This window comes from Columba livia, chromosome 6 (genome assembly GCF_036013475.1).
Source record: "Columba livia isolate bColLiv1 breed racing homer chromosome 6, bColLiv1.pat.W.v2, whole genome shotgun sequence".
Classification (NCBI taxonomy): domain Eukaryota; kingdom Metazoa; phylum Chordata; class Aves; order Columbiformes; family Columbidae; genus Columba; species Columba livia.
In genome coordinates, this window is record NC_088607.1 from 4781757 (window position 1) to 4797378 (window position 15622).

At 55.4% G+C, this 15622-nt stretch overlaps 2 protein-coding genes across 2 annotated transcripts; both read right to left on the bottom strand.

The window, feature by feature from the left end:
- Positions 1-868: 868 nt before the first annotated feature.
- HMX2 (H6 family homeobox 2) lies at positions 869-2678 on the bottom strand. Its single transcript, XM_065066777.1, has 2 exons — positions 2241-2678; positions 869-1532 (listed from the first exon to the last, which is right to left on the bottom strand). The coding sequence occupies exons 1-2, from the start codon at positions 2515-2517 to the stop codon at positions 988-990; spliced, it is 822 nt and encodes a 273-aa protein (XP_064922849.1). The 5' UTR covers positions 2518-2678; the 3' UTR covers positions 869-987.
- A 6969-nt stretch (positions 2679-9647) lies between these two features.
- HMX3 (H6 family homeobox 3) lies at positions 9648-14085 on the bottom strand. The gene is made up of 2 exons (XM_065066779.1): positions 11883-14085; positions 9648-11697 (listed from the first exon to the last, which is right to left on the bottom strand). The coding sequence occupies exons 1-2, from the start codon at positions 12196-12198 to the stop codon at positions 11090-11092; spliced, it is 924 nt and encodes a 307-aa protein (XP_064922851.1). The 5' UTR covers positions 12199-14085; the 3' UTR covers positions 9648-11089.
- Positions 14086-15622: the final 1537 nt, after the last annotated feature.

The following is a 15622-nucleotide window of genomic DNA, read 5'->3' on the forward strand; positions in this document are numbered from 1 at the left end:
AACCAGGCTCTGCGGCTTAAAATCCCGGTTGTGAAGCTCCGGTTGAGCCCTCCCGTTCCCATTGAAAATCGCCTTATTTATCCCTTCGGATCTTTTATTTCACTCCTTTTTTTTGCTTCCTTACCCCGTGAAGGCAGCCTCGTTATTGCTGCTGTGAATATCCCTCGCACTCGCTACCGGCGGTACCCGCGGAGCCGGTGGACGCGGTTTAAATGCTGCAGTATTTACTTATTTTTGAGTGCGAACGATTTACTCTGTCCCCCGTGGGCGGGCAGCCGCCGGTGCCCCGGGAGGGAGCGCCGATCGCCGGGGTCGGTCAGCGGGAGCTGCGAGCCCGCTGCCCCTCACCTCGGCTCTTAGCAAAATACTCCACAAACCAGAAAAAAAGAACGGTCCCCGTTTCCAAAACCGCTTCTGAGCGTTTGAGGAAGGCCTTTCATCTTCCAGCCAAGCGCAGGGAATGGAGCCCCCGCCGGTCCCACGGGCAGGGGTACGGGTAGAGCCGCCTGGGATTCCTGCAGGAAACGAGATAACGAGTAGGAGACAGGAAAAAAACAAACCCTCGGCGTTATATGTCGTTTTCGCTCTCCCGTGCATCGGTCCCGGGCTCCGCGGGTCCTTTCCGCAGCGCCATGCCCGGCCCGGTCCGCGGGGCACCCCCCGATCCCCGGGGTACCCCTCCGGGTAGGGAACACGCGACCGAGCTGGCAAATTTACAAACGAGGTTTAAAACGTTTTATTTTTTTTTTCTCTGTCTTTCTTTAAAAATATTTACAGATCTGAAATAACGCTTTTTTTTTTTTTTTTTCAAGTGGCAGGATAGCGGGAGGGGAACGGGGGGTGCCCCCGGCGCCCCAGTCTCTCTCCGTTTGCCTGTCCCTCCCATCAGTTTCGTTTCTCTGTCCCCGCCGCGGTCGAGACCCCGCACGGAGCCCCCGGGGCGGCCCCGGTCCCGACGGGGCGGCCGCGGGGAGGGGGTGCGGCGGCTCAGTAGTCGATCTTATTGTAAAGGTTGTAGAGCGGTAAGGCCGAGAGGTTGCTGCCGGGGTAGTAGAGAGGGGCGGGGAAGGCGATGGACCGGGGCACCGGCACCCGGAGGAGGGAATTGTCTCTGAACACCAGCGGCATCCCCACCAGAGTCTGCGCCGAGGCGTGGGCCATGTTGGCCGCCTCCAGCTCGGCCGAGAGCTGCCGTTTCCACTTGTTCCTCCGGTTCTGGAACCAGGTTTTCACCTGGGTCTCGGTGAGCTGCAGGCTGGAGGCCAGGCAGGCCCGCTCTGAGCTGCTCAGGTAGCGCTTCATGTCGAAGGTGGATTCCAGCTGGTAGACCTGGCTGCGGCTGAACACCGTGCGCGTCTTCTTCTTGGCGGCACCGGCCTGCCGGTCCCCGACGTCGCGTTGTCGATCCCCGCAGGAGGGCGAAGAGGGTCCCAGCGGCTTCTCCTTCTCCTCCTTACAGTCCTGCTGGGGGGGCGAGAGGAAGGGCCCCCTCTCCCCGCTGCCCACAGCCGCTGCGCTCCCCTTGGCGCTGCCTGCAACAGAGCGACAGCGCGGGGGGTCGCACGGCGGCCGGTACCGGCACCCCCGACGGCTGAGCTCCCCCTCGCCCCATCCTGTCCCGGCTGGGGGCAACACCGAGGAGAACCCCCGGGGAGACACCCACCGCCTCCGTTCCCGGTGGAAGACACCACCGACGCCCGGGGAAGTCATTCCCTTCTCGGCTATCCCCGTTCCTTCACCATACGGATGGACGGACAGACGGACAGGTGGCTGTACATGCCTCAGTGAAGGCAGCTGAGTACCAGCCTAGGGATGCTTTCCTACCCGACAAGAGCCGGCAGATTTTACTTTATAGCATTGCATTTCACAGACCGTTTAGTCGGGATTAATACTAAAAAAGTATATATAAATACAAATATATATGTGTGTATCTGCCCCTTGCCCGAGAGCTGTAAATAAGCAGAATCTAAGAAAACGAAAGTTATCCATCGCATCGCTCCAGTTCGGGGAAACCAACCCCGCGGGGGGGATGGGGAGGAGGGGAAGCCACCCTATTTTTTTACTGAGTTCCTTTCTCTCCGCTTCAGCCACGAACGGCGCAAAATCGCTTTACCCCGAAAGCAGGGAGGGTGCGAACGTGTACCCCTCCCACTAAGCGGGGGCCGGGCCGGGGCCGAGCCCTCCGCAACCCTTCCCGGGCGGGCCCCGTCCGTCCCGTCCCATCCCGTCCCGCTACTCACCGAGACAGGTGAAGCTGAGGGGCTGGTGTTTGTGGCACGTCTCGGTGGGGCCGTGAGCTTCTGTACAGAAGCAGCCGCGGTGTTTCCAGCTTTCCTCCGGCTCCTCGTCATCCGAGGAGAGGGAGAGGGTCCGGCCGCGGGGGGGCCAGGCGGCCGCCCTGCCCCCGGCCTCCCGAGGATGCTCGGAGCTGCCGCTGCCCAGTATGGACTGGATGGTGAAACTGGAGATGGGAGCAGCCGCCGGACAGCACTTGCTCGGGTCTTCTTTGCTGCTCATCCTGGGTTCATAAGAAAGCAGAGGAGAGAAGCTCTCGCTTTAGAAGGGCTCGGGGGGCTGAGGTGTGCGGGAGGAGGGGGGCCGGCAGCCTGCGGTGAACCGGCGGGGGTTTTGTTTTGGGGGGTGCTTTCGGCGTGTCGCTGCCGGCTCTCCCCGCGCCTGCCCAGGCGGACTGCATGCTCCTTCCCCCGCGTCCCTATTGATCTGCGGGCGGCGGGCGGCGGGGCTTCATTTGCATGGAGGTGGCCTCCGCCGCGCCAATCACGGCGGCGGCGGCCACGGAAAGTTTGGAAACCGACGGGGTCCGGGGTTGGGAGGGGGGCAGGGCCGCCGCGGACGGCAGGTACCGGGACCGGGAGGGACCCCCGCGGGGTCTTCACTGCGGTTCCCGGGGCTCCAGGGGCTCATCTGACCCTGTGCCCCCGGGGGAGGGATGCTGAGCTCCCGCCATGCCGCCTCGCCTTCCGCCTCGAGTGGGTGAGAGGGACGTGGGCTGAATGTCTTATGCCGGCCGGGGGGTGTGTGTTTGGATCTTGTGCATATCCGGGAATCTTTACCCTTCTTGGTAATTAGAGAGAAGAAAACAAACAAAACAACAAAACCCAAACTGTTACGGTGTGCTGCCTGCTCGGGAAAACCTCCTTCGAGAAATCGGGGTTTGCGCTGCACCGCAGCCCGTAACATATGTCTCACGAAATTCCTCCTGCGTTTCCTCCCAAGGTCTGCAATCCCGGGGAAGCAGGGAGGGAGGGGATGCCCTCCTGCATTTCCAAATAAACTTTGCCAAGAGTCTGGGGCTCTTCCTCTCGGGAAGAATAAATCGCAGCGATCACAGCTCTTTGCCCTCCGCTCCTTCCTTTAGAAGGGAAAATGTGCTGGCGACACCTGACCCCCAAGGGAACGGGGGGCGAGCGGCTGAGGGCAGGGACCCCACCGGGGTCCCCAACTTCCCGGGAGCGCACGGAGCCGCGACTGGGCCCGAGGGCCCCCCAGCCCCGATTTTGCTCGGGTCTGTGTCTCTTTCCCCGGGGATGCGAGATCGAAGGCCGAGCCCCGAGGGCTGCCTGGGGCTACTCCTGCTTACACCCCTTTCCCCCCGGAAGCCGCCGAAATGATCCCCGATAAAGGGCCGGTAGAGCTGCCGTCAGCCCGGCCACTGCTGCCCTGGGTACCGCATGACACCCGCCCCACGCTTCCCCTGCGCCCGGGCAGAGCCGCCCGCTCCGCCTCCATCTCCCCGCGGCTGCCACTTTAAACGGATGTACCCCCTCCCTTGGCCCTTCTACTTTTCGCTGGGGCCACCCGTGTCCGTGGATGGGGCCTGCACCCGAGCCCGCAGCCTTCCCCGCCACCCACACCTGGAAACATCGTTGGTTAATGAAGACGAGACGAGTTTTGCGGTTGTTTGGGCCGGTGTCCCCTATCCCGCGGGCCAGGGGACAACAGCTCCGGGACAACAACACGGGGTGGGGAGTTCTGCAGGCCCTAAGTACGGCTGTAGAGGAGCGACTGGCAAGCGCTACCCCGGCTCGGAAATCATAGTGTTTTTGATCGCATTCGTGTCCAGGTGCAAAACCCCTGGCCTTGGCAGGGACCCCGACAGCGGGTTTTTAACCCCCGGTTGCCCGAGCGGCGTGGGGCGGGGGTTCCCGTCGGCTCCGGCTGTTGATTCCTCCCCCAAGCCCTGTGCCGTCGTTCTCCCTCTCCAAATCATTCTCCCTCCTCCCCTCCCCAAAAAATCAAATCGGGGAAAGCAAAGAATGAGATGGAAATATACAAATCAATAGAGACAAATGTCAAGACGTTTTAAAATGACATTTTCATTAACTCCGAGTCACCATATTATGTCTGGTATATTGAATAAAGTACTTATAATATAATTAGCTATAGCGAGATGACGACTGTTACCCAGACCAGCGGCATAATCTTTAACTACTTAACTACTTGATAGACTCATTAATGGACTAATTGATTAGGAAAAGTGTTCCAGCTCCTCCTCTCCCTGTGAGGGGCAGGTGCTGTCCTGTTTTACCACATTAACCTTTTCAGTGCTTTTCAACAGGGTCGCGACACATTACAAATGGTCAGCTTTAATCATGATGTCAGCTCATTAACCCGGAAAGACCCCGCACTGAAATACAATTTAAGGAATCGTCCTTCATCCCGCTCTCCCGTCCCGGTTGGCCCCGCACCCAGAGCCCAGCGCTCCTCCCGCGGACGGGGAGAGGGGCACAGGGGCTCCGGGCAAAAGCCGTAGAGGGGACCAGCCCTGCCTGGGAGACCCCCTGAGGGCTGCCAGCCCTTCCTTCGCGGGGACGTGCCCAGAGCAGGGAGGGAGAGCGACCGAGGAACAACCCCCGACGTGACACCGCAGTGACACCACTGGCCTCCAGCTGCCGCCCATCTTTCCTTCAAAGCCCACCAAGCAGAACCGTTGACGGTGTCCTTTCGTTCCCACGGAGGACGGAAGCTGCGTGGGAGCTGCTCCCGTGTCGGGGGCGATGCTCCCGGCCCGGGCCGGGGAGATGGATGCTGGCCGGGCCGGGATGCACAAGCGCCGCGGGAAGGCGTGAACTCTGTCCGGGCTGCAGCGAGAAAGCCACCAGATTTCCCTGAAATGAGTATTTCAGGTGAAACTTAGAAAACTGCTCCGCTCGGGAGAGGGGGAAGCCAAGGCGCGATGTTCACTGTCGGGGGGGAGGACCGGCGGCGCCTTTTCCGCTTGCGAGGGGAGCAGCCTAGCCATGAGCTCATTACCATCTGATCAAATATTAATCAGGGCAGGGACTGGTGGCCACGTTCAGGGTTTTGCGTGGGGGAAACGCGGGGCTGGCCTCTCCCCCCGCCTCCCGTCCCCGCAGCCCGTCCCGTCGGGGCACAGATGATCAAACGCCGCGGCGAAGATAAACTTTGAAAGACAGAGCGAACGCTTAAAGTTTAGATCTCCAGATTATTACAATGCTCGATATTAAAGTGGCCCTGAGCAAGCTTTCAAAGGGAGCCTAATAAAAATTGATCTTCGCTGCTTTTGCAGCTCTCGGAAAATAGGCTTGTTGAACGGCCGTAATATCGGGAGAAGGTTCCCTCTGAAATGACAGATGAAGTCATAAACAAGTTTGATCTTGGAATCAAGCTTCGATAAATATTAAACACAGTCTCCTTTACACGTGTGGATTATGATATATGGCGCGTCCAAACTTTAAAATAAGGAAATACCAGAGAAAATGATCTCAATAAATTTTCTAAGTATAAACGTTGATTATGTTTCGATTTTCATTCAAGAGCCTCTGCTGCTCGTTTTTTGGTGCAAATGACATCTCGCAATAGGCTTTTGGGGAAAAGGGCTCCCTATTTGAAAAAGAGAGCCCTAGAGGTGTACAATTTATGTAATCTGTGGCTGGAAAATGAATCGTGTAATTTATTGGAAAACAGAAAGTCATGAAGATTGGATCAGCATAGCCTATCCAAGGCCCCCTATCCATCAAGTTCCAATTAACAACCTAACCAGAGAGCTTTAATGTGTTTCCAATCTAGTGGCCTGATAGACTCATCAATTCCTCTGGGAGAAATTAAGAAAATCGACCGCCCCTTGGCGTTGTAGTGTCATTCCTTTCTGCAACTATATGTCAAATTAAAAACACAATTAAAATTTAAACTGTTTCAATCAGAGGGTGCCCTGCAACCTATGTTTCACTTAATAGAACTTTGATGAAAATCTGATGGTTCCACTCCATCATGAAGGCGAATAGAGCTGAGGAGAGCAAGAGATTCTTTATATTTATTTAAAATATCGGAGCTCAGGAGAGCCCAGACCAGGTGACCAAACCTGAAGGAAGGAGAGGTTTGACTCCCGTTTGATTCCCACCCCACACGCCGCTCGGGCGACACGCGTGTCCCCCAAGGGGTCCCACGGCCCCTTCGAGAGCGCAGGGAGTGGGGCGAGGGGGTTTTAGATCGGAGACATCGCACTAATCGAGAGGGATTGGCTGATTTGGACTGTAAAATACGTACGACCAGCTCGGGAGAGTCACGACGGGTCCGGGCTGGGCTCCCCTCCCCGCTACCCCCTCGCCCCGGCCTGCCCCGTGGTCCGTGGGGTGGGGTGGGGGTACTTGGGGAAAGGCTGTAGGATCTGCCCCCGCTTTGATTAGATATTGATGTGAGCAAGTTTAGACCTTTCCGTTGGGCAACTTTACAAGCGTAACCCGTGGATGGGATCGCGGGGAGGCGGTTTTAGCTGCTCCGAGCGCTCAACCTCGACATCCGCACTTGGTGCGGGGAGCAGGGATGCTTGGTCGAGCCTCTCCCCGCACGCAAGGGCACAAACACTGGGCCAGTTCCCTTTGCCTTTTTTTTTTTTGTTTGTTTCCCCCCACATTTTTGGGGTAGTTCCGATCCCCCAGACTACATTTTCGGGTGGGCGCGGGTCCACGGGGGCGTCCTGGAGGGACGAGGACGGCGGGTCCCACTGCCTGGTTCCAAATCAAATAGGAGCGGCGAGAGGATAATTTGGATGTGCGAGAACAAACCAAGGTCATCAACACCGCCGAAAGAGCTCAGGAACAATAGATTCATTTGAAACAATATTTTACAGACGTTTCGCGATCAATATGAACTGAAGCATTATGCTGTACCAATCTGTTAATGCTCTTAATGGTCTTCTCATTCCGTTAGCACACTATACCAAGTCGATAGAGTAAAGTGATTATTACAGAGACACTTGCAGCATATTTGGGGGGGAAAAAAAATCAACACGTATTTCCACCACTGTTTTAAAGCGGTATTATTCCCCCGGAGCGCGGAGCGGCTCCGTGTGTCCCCATCTTGCGTCCCCACATTGTGTCCCCACCTCTGCCGCCCGTCCTGCACGTTGCAGCCCCTGCCAGCAGAATCAAACATTTCTCACCAACCTGTACCAGAAAATGTGCAAGTCTTCCGATGCAGAAAATGAATAATAATAATAATAATAATAATAATAATAATAATAATAAATACTAACCTCCCAAACTCCCTCCCCGGGAGTGTGCGGCCGCTGGAGGGGCCGAACCGCGCAGCCCTTCTGGAGACAAAACTCTTCTGAATCCCCAAATCTGGTGGCCGGGAAGTTTATATCTTTCCCCGCGCTGTTTGCTGTACACAGCAAGCCTCTATTTACCACCAAATAAAAGAAATACATATATGTTTCGACCACAAACAGGGGAGCTAGTTCTGTTCAGTCAAGCTCAAAACAGTGGCCGAGAAGAACTGTGTTATCTCCTGAATTGCAAACAAAGGCAGAGATTTGCCGAGCGGGGCTGCAGCAGTAAACACAAGTGGCCGCGGAGTTACTAACAGCTCGGAGGAATGAAGCAACTTTTTTTTTTTTTAATTGCGCCAACCTCTTTGCCAAACAGTTTTAACCTCTGTAAAGAGGATTTTTTTTCCCATCACTCAAAGCGATTGCTGTCACTCCATCCGCAATTGATGCGGGTTCTCCAGAAACTTTAGGCAGGACTGGAGGTGCGGGGGGGGGGGTGTTTACCTTGGCAGCCCGTCCGAGAGCAGCTGAGCTCAGCCGGGGCTGCTGCAGAGCTCTCACTCGCTGGGCACCCACTGCCAAATGTCACCTCCTCCCGAGAAAGGAGAAGTCAAACCGCTCGCTTTCTGCGTCTCCGGGACATTTGCGGGGAGGATGGAGTTTGGGGACACTTTTTGAGGTCTTGAGAAAAGCCTCAGCCCCAAAGCTGGCTCTCTGTGGATGCGGCCAAGAAGGGAGCATCCTGCTCCCAGGGCTTCTTCCCGGTCGGGGAGGGAGGAAAAGCCCGGCCCGCTGCAGGAGGGGTGCGGGTCAGGGGGCAACGAATTGGGGTGACACGCCCCCAGCCCATCCCCCTTGTCCAACTTCACAGCCTGTTGTCTGCTGTCGATTCCGCGGCTTGCGCGGGCAGCAAGAAGCAGAAAACCTGGACTCTGTTTTGTCTTTTTTTTTCCTTATTTTTTTTTCCTTCCTAATTAAAAAAAAAAAAAAAAGGCGCCCACCCGAACCCCATCGCATCCCACCAAAATCAAATGTCCCCTGGGAAATGCCCTTGACACACCTGGAGGAGACGGTGCCCGCTGTCCGCGTCGGGCCCGGCGCTTCCGCACCCGCGTAAGGGCCGCCCTGGGGGGACGGGGCCGCGCAGGCGGGGGGCGACCGCTGGGGAAGGGCCGGGGCGGTCCGGAATCGTTTTCTGGGCACCGGCTACAAATAAATATATTGGTTGTTTTTTTTTTTTTTTTTTTGTTCCTTGCCGTTTGATAACATCGTGTTACCGCGCTGTAAAATGGAAAGACGTATTTGCTATTACAACAATATTTTTAATGAGCCGCAAGCGACTTGTCCCAAAGTTAGTACTGCAAACACAAAAGGCATCACTCTGTTTGTAGGTAACACAACGAGCAGTGTATTTTGACTCCGAAACTCTGTTTATTTTTCATTTACGACCCATTGCCAGCGTTTTTATCCCAAACGAAAAGAAAACGCTGGATTATTTTTTCGCAACGCTGAGTTTTATTTTGATTTCTTTGGCCCGAAATCCTGCCCTCGGCCCTATAAACACGTCGATTTGGGCCAATCTTCAGGAAGCGGAGAGCGATTCTATCTCGAAATAACCTGACTGGCTGTATTAACACGAGTGGCGGCTCCGGCCGCGGGCAGAGGGCGCAGCCCGTGGAGGGGGGACACCCTGGGGCGCCTTTGGATAAGCCCCCTGTGGCAGACGCCCCGGAGAAGGGGGGAGAAGGGGAAGGGCGGCCGGCTGGGGTACAGGAATGGGCGGCCAGAAGTTCAGGGGAAGCCCCCTGGGAGGAGGCCGTAGGGTGGGAACTGGGAACCCCCTCCCCGCCCACCCTCCCGAGGGGGCCCCTGGGGGCCTGGGACCCCTCGCTCGGGGTTACCCAGACTCGGTGCTCCCGGTTGCGAAGGGAAAGGGCCCCCCCGCTCCCTATTTGGAGGGGTGTCCGGAGACCCGCTCCCGGGGACCCCCGTGGGGGCCGCTTTGTGTCCGCCGCCCCGCACCCCGGCTGAGCAGAGCGGCAGCATCCAAGACAACGTTTGCTTTATGTACCCCATTTTTTTTCTTTTTCCCTAGGAAGCCACACTTCAAAAATGATAAGGAACGGGTTTTATTGATTTTTCTTGTTTGTTTTTTCCACCACAACATTAAGTTTATAACAATATAGGCTGTTTTAAAAATAGGACCGATCCCTAAAGAAAACGAGAGGGCAGAGACTACAACCGAAAGGGGGAAAAAGATTCTAAAATAAAATGAAGAAAAGAAACCAACACAAACCCTTAGGAAGACAGCAAACAATTGTCAGACAACAGGTGAGTAGACACTAAGACAGAGGGAGACTAGAGGTGTCCACTCCTCACTTGATTTCTGCCTGTTAAAATCCACATACTCCATGGACTTTAGAAGAAAACTGTACATCATACCAAATAAATTAAAATCACCCTAAAGTTGATTGTCCTTCACTTAAAGCGCCCAGCTCACCGCATCTCCCTTATTTATTCGCATAAGCCAGGCTGATGCTTATTCCCGTGCCCTGCTCCTCTCTTCTCACTTTCCTTCACTTTTAATATTTTTTTATTTGTACAACATGAACGAAGGCAATTATACAATGCTAAAAAACCCTTTCCTCACCATTCAAATAAAAGCAGTGCTTTAAGAATCGTCATATAATATTGCACAGTTCAAAAGTACAAGAATAATAATAATAGTATTACAAAAGAAAGCAAAAGGGCACAGATTTCTTTTTCCCAAAAACGCCGAAATAACTTTACAAGGAAAAAAAAAAATCAACCCGACAACTAGGAAAACGAGAATTATAAACAAGAATTTAAAATAGCTAAGTAAACGATAATAAATAAGGTCACTCAAAGAGTGCGGGTGTGTTTAACCGTTCACTTTCAGGCTGTATTTCTTGCTCGTTATGAAGTCCCATGACAGAAACCCAAAGGTAGAAAATGTGGGAAAGCAAAGAGGCAAATCGGCACCGAGCTCTGCTCAAATGAAAAGCCGCAGTCGATGAAGTTTGAGTCACGACAGGATCAGGAGCCTGAACAATTTGGAGGCAGGAGATGTCCGAAAGCAACAGAAATTCAGCTTCCCGTTAGCATTTGGCAAATCTCGAGGAGTGGCCTGGGAGCTTTTTTTTTTTTTCCTTTTAATTATTATATCTCTTTTTTTTTTAATTATTTTTTCTTTTTTTTTTTTTTTTTTTTTACAAAAATAAAACTAAAGCCACAGAGACCACCGCGGTTTTCGTCCACGTTTACAAAAGGTGTGACAGCTCCAGGGTTCTCTACAAGTTCCCGCTTTCATTTTCCTTATTTTTCTTTCCCTCCCCCCATTTTGTTCTGTCTTTTTATTTTTCCCCCTAAATTTTTCGTGACTTTCCTCCTAGCACCACCCGCTGAGAGGATCCCCCACCCCACACCCCTCGCCCACCCCACTCCGGGTGAAACCGCACGAGTGGCTGCAGTACTTACAAGCGGGCCGGTGACTTGCGCGCCTCTCCGCGCCCCTCCGCTCAGCGGCGGACGGGCTCAGACGGGCCGCAGGAGCGGCACGGAGGTCACCACGGGGTGGGAATAGTAGACGGGGTGAGGGAAGGTGAGCAGGGGTTGGGTACCGGGGGCTCCGCCGCCCCCCGCGCCCCCTTCCGCGCCCGAGTTCTCGTGGTAGAGGATGGGGACGCGGACGATGCGCTGCGCGGCGGCGTGGCTGAGGTTGGCCGCCTCCAGCTCGGCCGCCAGCTGCCTCTTCCACTTGTTGCGACGGTTTTGGAACCAAATCTTCACCTGGGTCTCTGTCAGGTGGAGGGAAGCGGCCAGGCCGGCCCGTTCCGAGCTGCTCAGGTAGCGCTTCATGTCGAAGGTGGATTCCAGCTGGAAGACCTGGCTGCGGCTGAAGACCGTGCGCGTCTTCTTCTTGCGGCAGGGCTTCTTCTCCGGGCTCTCCTCCCGCTTCTTCCAGTCCTCTGAGCCGCCTTCCTTCTTCGCCTCCTCCGAGTCGCTTTCCTCCAGGACGATCTCGTCGGGGCTCTTGGAGTCCAGCTCCTTCTGCTCCACCTCCGCCTTCAGCAGCGGCTCCGGGGAGTCCCGGTCGGTGCCCGAGGCGGGGGATGAATCCCTCAGCAGGGATTTCTCGGCTGCTGGAGGGAAAGGGCGAGGGAGGAGGGGGGATTAAGGGACACAAAGAGACACCTTCACCACCCGATCCCCCCGTCCCGTCAGGGGCAGCGGGACGAAACAGCCGGACCGCCGCATCGCCCCACGGCCGGCCTCCCCACAGTCACCCCGACGGGGAAGGAGGGAAGGAGGGAGGGGGGAGCGGTACCTTCGGTGCGGGGCAGGTGGGCTCCGGCCGGGGTCAGGGCGTAGGGGTACCACCAGGTCTGGGCGCGCTCCAGGCAGTGGGCGCTCAGGGCGAAGCGCGGCGCCGGGATCTCGAAGCGGGGAAAGGCGAGATCGCCCACCTGCGAGAGGGCGAAGCCGGCGCCATCCACCGCCGCCTTGCCCGAGGGGGCGAACAGAGCCCGCGGCTGCTTGGGGGACGCCTTGGGGGGGTCGCCGTTGAGGAGGTTCTTGATGTAGAAGGACTCCTTGGGAGTCGGCGGCGGGGCGCTGGGCGGCTCCTGCCCGGTCTCCGGCATCCTCCGGTGCCCGCCCGGCTCCTGTCCGCCGCTGGCCCCGCAGCCCGCGCCCGGCGGGCAGGTGGCGGCTCCCGGCGGCGCGGGAGAGAGGCGCGGCGGGGCGGCGTGGGAGCGCGGCGGCGGGGCCGGCCGGGGGCCCCTCGCATGAGGGGGCGGCAGGGCGGGAGGCCGAGGGGACCCACGCAGCCCGCGGCACCAGGGGGCTGCTGCGGGCAGGCGGAGAGCCGGGGTCGTCGCTGCCGCCGCCGCCTCCCGCCGCCGCTGCTGCTGCGTCAACCTGGCGCCGGATGCTAATGATGAAATCAAAATGTCATCCAAGTTAAACGCGGGGAGCACACGGCGATTGGGCACGCACAATGGCAAATGGGATTAGGCGGGGAGGCAGCCGGGAGGAGAAGGCTCCGTGCAGCCCCTGCCCGCAGCCGCCGCGGCCCCGGCCCCCCCTGCGACGTGCTGCTGTGGCTGGAGGCTACGAGCGCCCGCCCGTTATTGGCTTTATATAGTCCAATTAGGCAGCAAATGAGGACGGGGCTATTAGCACAAAGGGATCCCGGCTCGGCTGAAGCACCACGGGAGCGGCGGGAGGCGAATGGCACGGACCGCGCCGCTCCTGCCACAAAACCTCCCCTCGCCTCGCCGCGCCGCCTCCCCCTCCACCCCCCGCCCCGCACCGGCGGTAACAAAAGCCGCGGGTGCCGGCGGGCAGCGGGCCGAGCCGCGCTGAGCTGGGCTACCGGGCCTCGGAACCAGCGGCACCGTCCGCCGCTCTCCACCAGCCCGGACCTCGCCGGACTCTGTTTTGGGGCAGCAACGACTTTGCGCAAGGCCCCGGTTCGGCGGGCTGCGGGGCTGCAGGAGGGCTCACCCCGGGGTCCACCCGTGTCCTCCCCGCCCCGGGTCTCCCCACGGAGCCCCTTTGCCTCCCGGGCCGCGCCGGAGCGGGGGCAGCGGGACACGTCGAGCCGGCGGCAGAGGGGCGGCGGGGCGGGGGTGGCCACTTCCCGGCCTCGGCGGGGGCTCCGGGGCACGGCCCAGCCCGCCCCCCAGCGCCGCTCCCGGGGTCCGGGCACAGGGCGCCCTCTGCCGGGCCCGCCGCCCCCTCGGGAGCGCAGCGCGGCCCGGGACGGGCGGGCACGGGGCACGGTAACGGAGAGTCATCCCTTCGCACCGCACAGCGAATCCCCGGGAAGGCGGCGGTAGGGCAGGGCCGTGACCTCCGGTACAGCTCTAATCCTGCGTGTCGCCCGCGGGTACAGCCGCTGGGCCGGCGGCACTTGGACGGGCAGGTGTGACTCCGGTTTGGAGCTGAATGGGTAACGGAGAACAGCATCGTGATGGGGAAAGGGAGAGAAAAAGGGAGGGAAAAAGGGAGGGAAAAAGGGAAGGGAAAAGGAGGGGGAAAGGAAAGGAAAGGAAAGGAAAGGAAAGGAAAGGAAAGGAAAGGAAAGGAAAGGAAAGGAAAGGAAAGGAAAGGAAAGGAAAGGAAAGGAAAGGAAAGGAAAGGAAAGGAAAGGAAAGGAAAGGAAAGGAAAGGAAAGGAAAGGAGAAATCAGAGAGAGAAAAAGAAAGAAGGAAAGAAGAAAAAAAAAAAGGAAAGAAAGGAAGGAGGAAAGATGGAGAAGAGGGCATACCAGCCTCTCGGTTCTGGCGTGCTTCTAAACATTTGAAATACACGTGAGCATGCACTGCAAAAATCTCTCCTGGCACACACAGAGCCGTAGACTTGGAGGTGTGCATGAGGCAACAATCTCTACATTTAAATAGTTTGATTCCCTGATCAAATATAACTGGTTTCTCTCGCTATTCCCTTTTAAAGACACTCACCTGGCAATATGAAATAAGACATATTTTATCGGAATCAAACTTCTCAATGCTGTCCTCAGTAGTTCTGCTTCCCCCAAACATTTGGGGTCATAAATCCAGGAAAAATTTACACAGACCCAATCATGTTATATTTTTGGCTGCAACAGGCATGATATTTATATACCTTCAGTGTACATGACATTTTTTCAGAGCACCATCTCATCTTATGTGACCATGTCTAGACTGTTGGTGTCATTGCAAAGAGCAGTTTAGATAAACAGAGAAGTGCAGAAATGAAAAATCAGCAAAGCACATCTCAGGAATAGGGTCTCAGCAATTTATAGGAGTTTACAGAAATATTCTGCTCTTGTTAACAACTGTTAGCAAAGTAAAGCTCATCAGGAATTTTTCAAACAAATGCTATTTCAGGGGAAATACTCCTCAACTCTGGGGTAAAATGTATAGAAAAATTGAGAGAGGGAAAACAGTTTCTATGCAGAAATGAGCTGACAGTCTAGAACAGTCTAGGACTCTTGCTTATCATACGAGGATCTGGGCTAAAGCTCTTTTTTATCTGTTTACAGCTCTTACATGAAAAGTCAAGGGTGCAGAGTTCTTACAGAAGACCCCAGTGCATTTTTCCATCTCACCAAAGATTTTTATTTAGATATGAGTCACCAAAATCATTCTGTATTGAAAGCCGCACCCTTTTCCATCCATCTTTCACTGCTTTCATAACTAATCCTAATGGAGTCCTAATCCCCTTGTAGTCCCTCAGCATAAACAACTATTCACGGTAGAAAGCCAAGCAGGGACCAAAACCCAAGCCAGCTTCTGAAGATGTTAAATTTCCACTTTTCAATTCTTTATTAAAAAAATAATAAGTCAATGTTCTAAAAGAGCCTTATTACATCTGTTATTTGCAGCCCATGGGTTTCTCGTATATTTATGTATTTTATTTATGCCCCTCCCAGCAATATCTGGATATTAAAGACTGGTATTGACCACTCTGACCACCGTGCCTAGTGATGATGGAGCTGAGTGGATTTTGTTGCAATCTTGCTTTCATTTCTGTTTCTAGACGCACACTCATACCATTCCATTGTAAACAGATAATTATTGTTTCATTAGTGTTCCAATTCAGAATTAATTGGCTAATTTACACGTGGATCAATTGTATAAATGTGATGTTTGTGATAGGTGCTTGATATGATTTAAAGTAATTGTTTATTTTCAGGTTTTGGCTTGCATTCTATTGCAAAGTGATTTATCTCCTTATTTATCCCGTCTCAGCACTGCCTCTTCTTTTTCATTATTTTTCTAAAGAGCTCTTGCTAAGCTGAAGCATGAATCTGTGCTGTGTGACTCTGTGGTGTCCTGCTTATGTTATCTCCAAAAAGCCCTACCTTACAGCCTGCAGATGCTCCATGCTCACAGAACCCTGCCCTGACAGCCCTGTTCGCCTGGCAGAAGTTCCCCACTGCAACCATATTTCACACAGATTCTTCTACCATCTTTATAGCTGTCATCCCCGAGTCTCCCACTGTACCACAGGTGACAAACACCTGTCACTCTGGGTTTGGTTTCCTCTTTTCCATCCTGATGGGGCTGAGGAAAGCAC

Coding starts and splice junctions, on each gene's coding strand:
- HMX2 (XM_065066777.1), bottom strand. CDS start 2,517: ATGAGCAGCAAAGAAGACCCGAGCAAGTGCTGTCCGGCGGCTGCTCCC. Junction 1,533..2,240: donor CCTCAGCTTCACCTGTCTCG/GTGAGTAGCGGG, acceptor GCTCTGTTGCAG/GCAGCGCCAAGGGGAGCGCA.
- HMX3 (XM_065066779.1), bottom strand. CDS start 12,198: ATGCCGGAGACCGGGCAGGAGCCGCCCAGCGCCCCGCCGCCGACTCCC. Junction 11,698..11,882: donor CCACCTGCCCCGCACCGAAG/GTACCGCTCCCC, acceptor CTTTCCCTCCAG/CAGCCGAGAAATCCCTGCTG.